Here is an 8446-nt window from a genome sequence, read left to right as displayed (position 1 = left end):
ACGCTCTTCTGCACAGGTATGTCAGAATGGGACTTGGGGAAGTCCACAGGAGTGCTGGTGCCCACCAGGGTCTTCTTCACCATGCACCAGCTCATCCCAATCCACTTTCCTCAGGACCAAACATCACATCACCGTTCACACTGGAAGGTGACTTGGCAGAGCTCAGCAGCAAGCTCTTGCTGTACTACACCCCACAGGTGAGGAGGGGCATCCCTTTGGTGATGGGGACAGTGCTGGTAGACCCTTGGCCATAAATGACATCTCCAGGAGCATGAGGATGCTCTCATGGTGCTCTCTTCTAGGCCTGCAGGAACAACATCTGCCTGGACCTCTCTCCCAGCCATGGCTTGGATGGAAGGCTGACAGGGCACAAGGTGGTCAACTGGGACATCAAGGTATGTTGGGTAAAGGGTGGCTCATCCTGGCCCATCCACCCTGTGGCATGGAGGCAGCTGGGTCCCTTCTTGGGTACAAGGCCAGCGCAAGACCTCCACAGGGCCTTGGCTACCCATGGTGGTTCCCCTGGACTCTACATGGACTCTGCTACATGATATTGGGTGAACCTGCATGACCCATAGGTCTGCTAAGGATCAGCCTGCCCTATAGGGCCTCAGCATCCAGGGTGGGCACCATGGGAACAGGTGCTTTTTGGGAACCTGTGTTAGGTTTGTGCTGTAGGGTGGGTCTGGGCACATCGTGATCTTTGCTAGCCACAGGGCCTGGCTCTCCCTGGCTTGGGCTGAGCCTGTGAGCAAGCAGGAGGGACACCGGCTGCATGTGCAGCCTCCTCCTCTACACTGCCATGACCACGCAGCACCCTGCAAAACCTCTCGCCTCCCTTCGGCAGGACGTGGTCAACTGTGTCGGTGGGATGGGCGTGCTGCTGCCTCTGCTTGAGCAAGTGGTGTCCAAGAAGGAGGAGCCCGAGAATGAGCAGGAAACCAGTGACCTGATGGGGCCAGAACTTTTTTTGGGCATGATCATCCCACTGGGCAAGTCTTCAGGTGAGGACCTCAGGGGATGTGGAGCAGGAGCCATCCTGCTCAGGTGGCTGGAGGTAACCCTGCTGACACATAAGTGCTGCCTAGCCTAAGCTGGTGTCTACCACAAGCAGGAGAGGTCTTGCCTGAGGCAACCAAGAATTATGGGTAATGGAGAAAGTGTTGACATCTTTTAATGTTGTTATGCCTCAATTAGTCATAAACAAGCAATTCTGGGAAGGTGAGGGTGACTCCAGCCTGCTTACCTCCAGTTTGCCTTTGTGTAGAGTCTCTGATGTCTTATAGTAGGACTGGGTTCATGCAGGAGTCTTCTTCTGCATAGATGAAATGTGCTTTCTCCCAATACCCAGCTGCTTATTTCCAAGCTCAGAGCAACAAATGTTTCCATTTGCGTAAATCCTGGGGAAAAAGGAGAACAGGCTGAAAAGTTTGCAGAGAAACATTAATGGTGGGGTCTCCGGGATGCCCTTTGCAGACAGATACAGGCAGCGGTGTAGAATGGTGTTCGCATGGGCACAGGGCTCACAGCTACTGGTGGGGCTCTGCCCTGTGCCTTGCAGAGAGCAGGCTGGAGAGGAACAGCGTGGCTGCCTTCCTGCTGCTGGTGAAGAACTTCATCCAGAAACACCCGGTGAACCAGGAGAGCCTGGTGCAGTGCCATGGGCCGGCCATCATCGGGGCGCTGCTGCAGAAGGTGTGGTGGGCTACCGAGGGCTCCATCCCATGGTCCCCGGTGCCATTCCTCAAGGGGGATGCCGGGGCTGCAAGCCTCACCTCTCATCCATGACAGGTCTCCAGCCCACTACTGGACATGAGCACACTGATGGCCTCGCAGATCCTCATGGAACAGGTGGCCTCTGAGGGCAGCGGGCTCCTGCTGCACCTCCTCTACCAGCATCTCCTCTTCGACTTCCGCATCTGGAGCAACAGTGACTTCGCCGTCCGATTAGGTGCAAACCAGGGGTGCTTGGGAGTGTTCTCCACCTACTCACACCTTCCCCCTGCAGGTCACATCCAGTATCTGGCCAACGTTGTCAAGGACCACAAGCAGCGCATCCGCAAGAAGTACGGGGTGCAGTACATCCTCGACTCCATCCGGACATACTATGGGTGAGCTGCCACTTGTAGCCAGGACCTCTATATGCTGTTGTGGTGGTGCGCTTCACTGCTTGGAGCTGCAGTTTGGGGTAGACACCATTTGTTGGGGTAATATTCCCCCTGCAAGCACCTCATGGGATGCTTTTTCAGTGTGGGAGCATAGTGGTGGGTGCAGGCCCCTCCACTCCCCATGGCCATGCCCCATGCCCAAGCCTCCACCCAGAGTTGTGCCCAGTCAGCCCCAAATCTACCCCCAGCATCTCTCCAGCAGCAACCCAGGTCATGGTGGTTCCTGCAGCAAGGTGATGCCCTTTTCTTATCTGACCTGACGCGTTTATGCATGCCAATAATACTGAGGGTGTTCACACTCCACAGAGACCCAAATGTGTGGGGTGGACATTTTCCAGTGGGCAGGGTTGGCTAGAAGGGATGTCCACACTGGGCTGTCCCGAAGTATCTTGGACTTCATGGTGGGATTTGGGATCATGCTGGCAGTGGGTGACAAGGGGCAGGAGGGTGGCTGTGCATGTGCACAGCATGTCCATCCATCAGCACCTCCAGGGAGAAGATCACAGCCACTGATGACATCAAGACAGTGCAAACATCCCTCTTCAGCTTGGTGAAAGATTTCTTCTGCAGAAGCTTCTCTGGCGAGGAGATGCAGAGCTTGCTGAGCTATGTGGCTGGGGCACAGGATGAGCAGCAGGTACAGCACCAAGCCACCTTGGTCCCCAAACACCTCAGCGTGCTGTGGGCTGACCTAACACTTGGCAGCAGGTGGGGAGAAGCTGCTGAGGTCCCAGTGGGGCACATGGAGGGCAGTGGACAATCAGCCCCATGTTGTGCAGGTCTGCGGGGCACTGGAGGTGATCCACAGCCTGTTGAAGGGCTCGCCTGCCCAGGAGCAGCTCTATGCCTTCCTCTTTGAACCAGGCCATGTGGAGGTCCTCTTCTCACTGCTGGTGCAGAAGAAGTTCTCAGATGAAGTGCGAGAGAGGGTCTTCAAGGTAAGACGGGCCCCCAGTGCCAACCTCTTGCCATGCCCAGTGGCCGGGGCCTTTGCTGCAGCAGGATGGCCACATTTCTCTGTCTCACCAGGTCCTCTACAAAATGCTGAAGTATGAGAAGGTCCCTGAGCGCAGCAAAAACCGCCTGAAGCTGAAGGACATCGGGTACCAGGGGCTCATCGCCTGCCTCAGTGACATCCCTGGCTCCATGTTGCTCTTCCGTTGCCTCTCAGAGCAGGTCCTCGGGGCAGGTACTATGTGCCCTACCAAAACCAGGCTAGCCCTGACCACCCATCCCAAACATATGCCATGGGGTCATCATGGTGGCTTCCCATGAGGTTCAGCTAGTCTTGGGACTGGGGGCCTTTGGTGGTTTTGGAGACAGAAGGAGGTGTCCCACCACTGTGCTCTCTGAACTTGTCCATAGACCCTCCCAACTACAAGGACCTAGTGGCCGTGGTTTACCTGTCCCACCGGGCTGAGCTGACCGTCCGGCTTGACATCTGCCGCAAGGTGAGCCGGGTAGTGGGTGCAAGGAGCTGTGACTGAGTTGTTGACCTGGGGCTGAGTTTCCTGGGCATTCAGCCGTGCCCAAACGCAGGGGCTATGGGGATGGTGGTAACACGGAGCTGCCAGCACCTGGACATACCAGCATGGAGGTGGTGCAGTGCCAGCATCCCATAATAGTTATAGAGGATCTGAGGTGCTCATGGCCAAGCATCCTGCCCCTTGGAGGGACCAGCCCTGCAAGACACTACCAGGAGCTGGGGTAACATCATCATGTCTCCCCCTTCACTTCCTCTTGCAGCTCTTCCACTTGATCTATGCGCAGCAGGATATGGTGAAGCAGCTGGCGAGATTAGCTGGCTGGCAGGACACACTCACCAAGCTCTACGTCAAGGAGTCCTACGAGTCCCGCCAGCACAGCCTGAGCAACGGGGGCAACGGGGGCTGCCTGGAGCTCCTCCGCCTCTCAGACCCCTCTGGCAAGGACGGCGCAAGCCCGCCACCAGCTGAGCTGCAGGAGCTGGATGTTTTCCTGCCACTGGGCTATGAGGCTTCAGACCAGGAGCTCTCTGAGGGCTTCTCTGACCACTCCATCTCCCCAAGTGGCCGCACCAAGTCCTTCCACTCCTACAACTTCAAGTCTTTTGACTCCTCCGACCGGGCCAGCCGCTCATCCTCCAATCCTGGTGATGGTCCTCCCTTCGATGGTGTCTACCACCCGCTCTCACCCTTCTCCACCTCACCCTTCGACCTGGGGCTCGACCTGGCCAGCACCAGCTCCATTGCCACAGCTGAGAGTGGCACACAGACCCCTGCCAGTGGCCCTGGCACCCCCTCACCCTTGGAGAGCTTCAAGCCCTTCCCAGGGATGCGAGCACGCAAGAGCTCCAGCCTCTCAAACGTCCTGGATGAGAGCAGCTACCAGGACATGCTGCCCAGTGACAACATTTCCAACACCAGCAACCCCCAGGTGAGCCCCAGCCCATTGTGCCCACCACCCTGGGCTATGCTGGACACAGGACTTCTCACCTTTCCTCTCCATTGGCAGCAAACGCCTGAGGAGGAGCTGTGCAACCTCTTGACCAACATCATCTTCTCGGTGACATGGCGTGGCGTGGAGGGCTGGGACGATGTGGCATGGAGGGAGCGTGGGCAGGTCTTTTCTGTCCTCACCAAGCTGGGGACAGCGTGTGAGCTGGTGCGGCCTCCTGATGAGATTAAGCGCAGGTGAGTCCTGCGCAGGTCTGGGTGGGTGCATGCCGAGGGAGGACCACCCTACAGAGCTGCCTACTCTCACACAGCCTGCTGGAGATGATGCTGGAGTCAGCGCTGACCGACCTGAAGGAGTCAGGGCCAGCCACCCTACCTGGTCTCACCCATAATGCCCTCAAGCTGCTGCGTCTACTCCAGGACTTCTTGTTCTCCGAGGGACACAACAACCAGGCCCTATGGAGTGAAAAGGTGCATGGGCACAAGCAGGGGATCCTAATCGCAAACTCAAGCTCTGAACACTAAACCTGCAGCCCTTGAACCTAACCTTAGAAAATAACCTATGCCTTAATCCTAAACCGCAACCCTAACCCATAACCAGTAAATCAAACCCTAACCCCTAAACCTAACCCTAAAGCTTAGTCCTAGCCCTAAACCCTTGCCATAAACCCGTCTCTAATTCTAAACCTTAACCCTAACCCTGCACTCCTGCTGTGAAGCCCAATCCTATACCCTAGTCCCAAACCCTAATTCTAACCCTTACCCCACTCCTACAACCTTACCATAAACCCAGATCCAATACTCTAATCCTATATGCTAAAATCTGACTCTAAACCCCATCCCTAACAACCTGTAAATCTAACCCTAGTCCTTGCTGTAAACCGTAATCCTACACTATTGCTGTAAAACCTAACCCTGATCCAAAACCCTAACCTTTACACCCTTACTGTAAGCTCAAAACCCTAGCCCTATGCCCTAAACTATAACCCTAAACCATAAACCTAACTCATAACCATACCCTGTAATTCCAAATCCTAAATCTTAAGCCTATATCCTTGCCATAATTCTCAGCCCTAACCCCAATTCTATACCCTAGCCCTAACCCAAATCCCCACCCTTAACCCTAACCCTACACTGTTACAGGAAACCAAAATCCTAATCCTATATCCTAAACTCTAACCTTAAATTATAATTTATAAATCTAACCATACCTCCTACATCTTAACCCTAAACCTTAACCTTACATCCTTGCTGTAAATTTCAACCCTAATCCCAATCCTATACCTTACCCCTAACTCCAATCCTAACCTTTAACCCTATCCCTACACACTTACCATAAACCCATACCCTAAGCCCCAATCCATAACCCTGATACCAAACCCAAGCTAGTTTGTCATTAGGTCGCTGAGTCCAGATCCTAACCTACCCCTAAACCCTAATCCTAACCCCTACCCATAACCCGAACCCATGTGAACCAAAGCCCCCCCGCCATGATGGGAACAGACCTGGTGGCTTTGCACCCACCCAGCCAGAGAGGTGGGGGGTGCATGGCCAGGTGGGCGCTCACTGTGCCCCTCCAGATCTATGAGGGGGTAAGCAGTCTGCTGGACAAATTGGGAGTCTGGTATCACCTGGCCAACGGCACCTCCGACCTCAAGGAGATGGCCCAGACAGGTCTACGCATCCTCGTGGGCTACATCATGCTGCAGGACCCACAGGTGGGTCACCCTATCTTGGGGTGAGACCCCAGCCCTTGGGGCAGGGCAGGTGTCCCCATCTGATGTCTGTGTTCCCCCTAGCTGCACTCGCTGGCATATGTGAAGCTGCACAGCCTGCTGCAGACCGCCTCAGCTCCCAAGAAGGATGAGGCTTGCTACCTCCTGGGCAAGCTAGAGACCCCGCTGCGGCGCTCACTGGACGCCAAATCAGAGACCTTCTCCTGGTTGGTGCCGATCGTCCGTACACTGATGGACCAATGCTATGAGACCCTGCAGCTGCAGCTCTTCCTGCCCTCGCTGCCCCCCACCAACGGCAGCCCCACTTTCTATGAGGACTTCCAGCTCTTCTGCACCACGCCAGAGTGGAGGGGCTTCATTGAGAAACATGTGGGTGCGATGGGGCATGGAGTGGCATTGCTGTTGTGGGAACACCTTCCCAGACTTAGAGATGGGTCCATACTGTGGCAGGGTTCCCATGTCACCACCAGGGTGGGATAGCCTGCAGGGGTGACCTCCTGGGCAAGGATGATCATAGTCTGGAGGATGGTTGGTGAGTGTCCAGCCCTGCAAACACCTCCCCTCTTGTCCCGATTCTCTCGATAGGTGCAGCCCACCATGGCTCAGTTTGAGATGGACACCTTTGCCAAGAGCCACGACCACATGTCCAATTTCTGGAATGCCTGTTACGATGCTATGATGAGCAGCTCCCAGCGGCGGGAGCAAGAGAAGGCAGCCAGTGGCAAGATGTTCCAGGTACTGCCTGCTCTTCACCCCTGGGGTATCACCCTGGAAATACACTTCTCATCCTGGGGACATGCTCCTCACCTCAAAGATGTCATCCAGGGGATGTGCTCCTTGCTCTGGGGAGCTCTTCTCCCTGAATACATAATCCTGGGGATTGTGCTCCTCATCCTGAGGAGCGTCATCCTGGGGACATCCTCCTCACCCTGGGGACGTGGTCGTTGGGACATACTCTTCATCCCATGGACATCATCCCAGGGATGTGCTTGTCAACCCAGGGATGTTGTTTCGTGCGCTTCTCACCCTGGGTACGTGCTCCTCACCTCAGGGACATCACCCGATCATGGGGATGTGCTCCTCACCTAGGGGACATTAACTCTGGGAATGTGCTTTTCATCTTGGGGATATCATCATGGGGAGATCCCTCTTATTTTGGGGACATTGTCCTCAGGATGTGCTCCTCATCCTGGGGACATTGTTCTGGGGACATGTTTCTCACCCCAGGGACATCATCCTAGGGATGTGTTCCTCAGTCTGGGGATGTCATCCTTGAGACATTCTCGTTGCCTCAGGGACATGCTTCTCCTGGGAACATTAATCCTGGGGTGTGCTCTTCATCCCAGGAGTGTCATCCTGGGGACATGCTCCTTACCTTGGGGACACTGCCCTCAGGAAGTGCTCCTCATCCTGGGGACATTTTTATAGGGATGTGCTCCTCATCCCAGGAACATCACCTCAGAGATATGCCCATCATCCTAGGGATGTGCTCCTTACCCCAAGTACATTATCCTGGGGATATTCTCCTTGCCTTGGGGACAACACCCCATGGACATACTCCTCGCCTTGGGGATGTCCCCAAGCGCCAGCCCTGCTGTCACTTCACTCTCCTGCTCTCTTGGCAGGAGCTGGTGCTGGAGCCGGCAGCGAAGCGCTCCAAGGCAGAAAACATCCGACATGCCAACGTGCTCAAGCAGGCGAACAATCACCACAGCACCGTGCTGAAGCAGTGGCGGTCCCTGTGTCGCCTCCTCCCCTCTCCCCGCTCCGCCTGGGCTGACCGGTGAGCCCCCACCTCGGTCCCCAGGGAGGGTGGCATGGCTGGGGGGCCCCGGGAGTGCCTCACCTTCACCTGCCTCCAGGAACCCACCAGAGGTTCGCTGGAAGCTGTCAAGTGCCGAGACCTACTCCAGGATGAGGTTGAAACTAGTGCCCAACGTGAATTTTGACCAACACTTGGAGGCCAGCGCCCTACGGGACAACTTGGGTGAGGCTGATGGGAGTGGGGAATCCAGGGGTCCCCCTGTGCCACAGGCAAGGGGTGCCACCAGTTGGATGTAAATGGTGGGGTTGAGCTGGGAGCTGTCATGGACCCTGTTGGGATTGG

General features: G+C 55.7%; 1 protein-coding gene across 1 annotated transcript in view; it reads left to right on the top strand.

Moving 5' to 3' along the window:
- Positions 1–8446, top strand: part of NBEAL2 (neurobeachin-like 2) — a 14938-nt gene that overhangs the window by 695 nt on the left and 5797 nt on the right. Inside the window, 18 exon segments of the mRNA XM_010024192.1 lie at positions 49–197; positions 303–395; positions 848–1004; positions 1562–1695; positions 1792–1951; positions 2009–2111; positions 2652–2805; positions 2948–3106; positions 3198–3357; positions 3534–3619; positions 3915–4583; positions 4662–4840; positions 4915–5074; positions 6184–6321; positions 6403–6708; positions 6925–7074; positions 7965–8122; positions 8202–8326. Coding sequence (XP_010022494.1) covers positions 49–197; positions 303–395; positions 848–1004; positions 1562–1695; positions 1792–1951; positions 2009–2111; positions 2652–2805; positions 2948–3106; positions 3198–3357; positions 3534–3619; positions 3915–4583; positions 4662–4840; positions 4915–5074; positions 6184–6321; positions 6403–6708; positions 6925–7074; positions 7965–8122; positions 8202–8326 — 3240 coding nt within the window.

The sequence above is a fragment of the Nestor notabilis genome, unplaced genomic scaffold (genome assembly GCF_000696875.1).
Source record: "Nestor notabilis isolate BGI_N333 unplaced genomic scaffold, ASM69687v1 scaffold24921, whole genome shotgun sequence".
Lineage (NCBI taxonomy): Eukaryota > Metazoa > Chordata > Aves > Psittaciformes > Psittacidae > Nestor > Nestor notabilis.
Note: the sequence above shows the minus strand (reverse complement) of the source record. Positions and strands in the feature narration are given on the sequence as shown.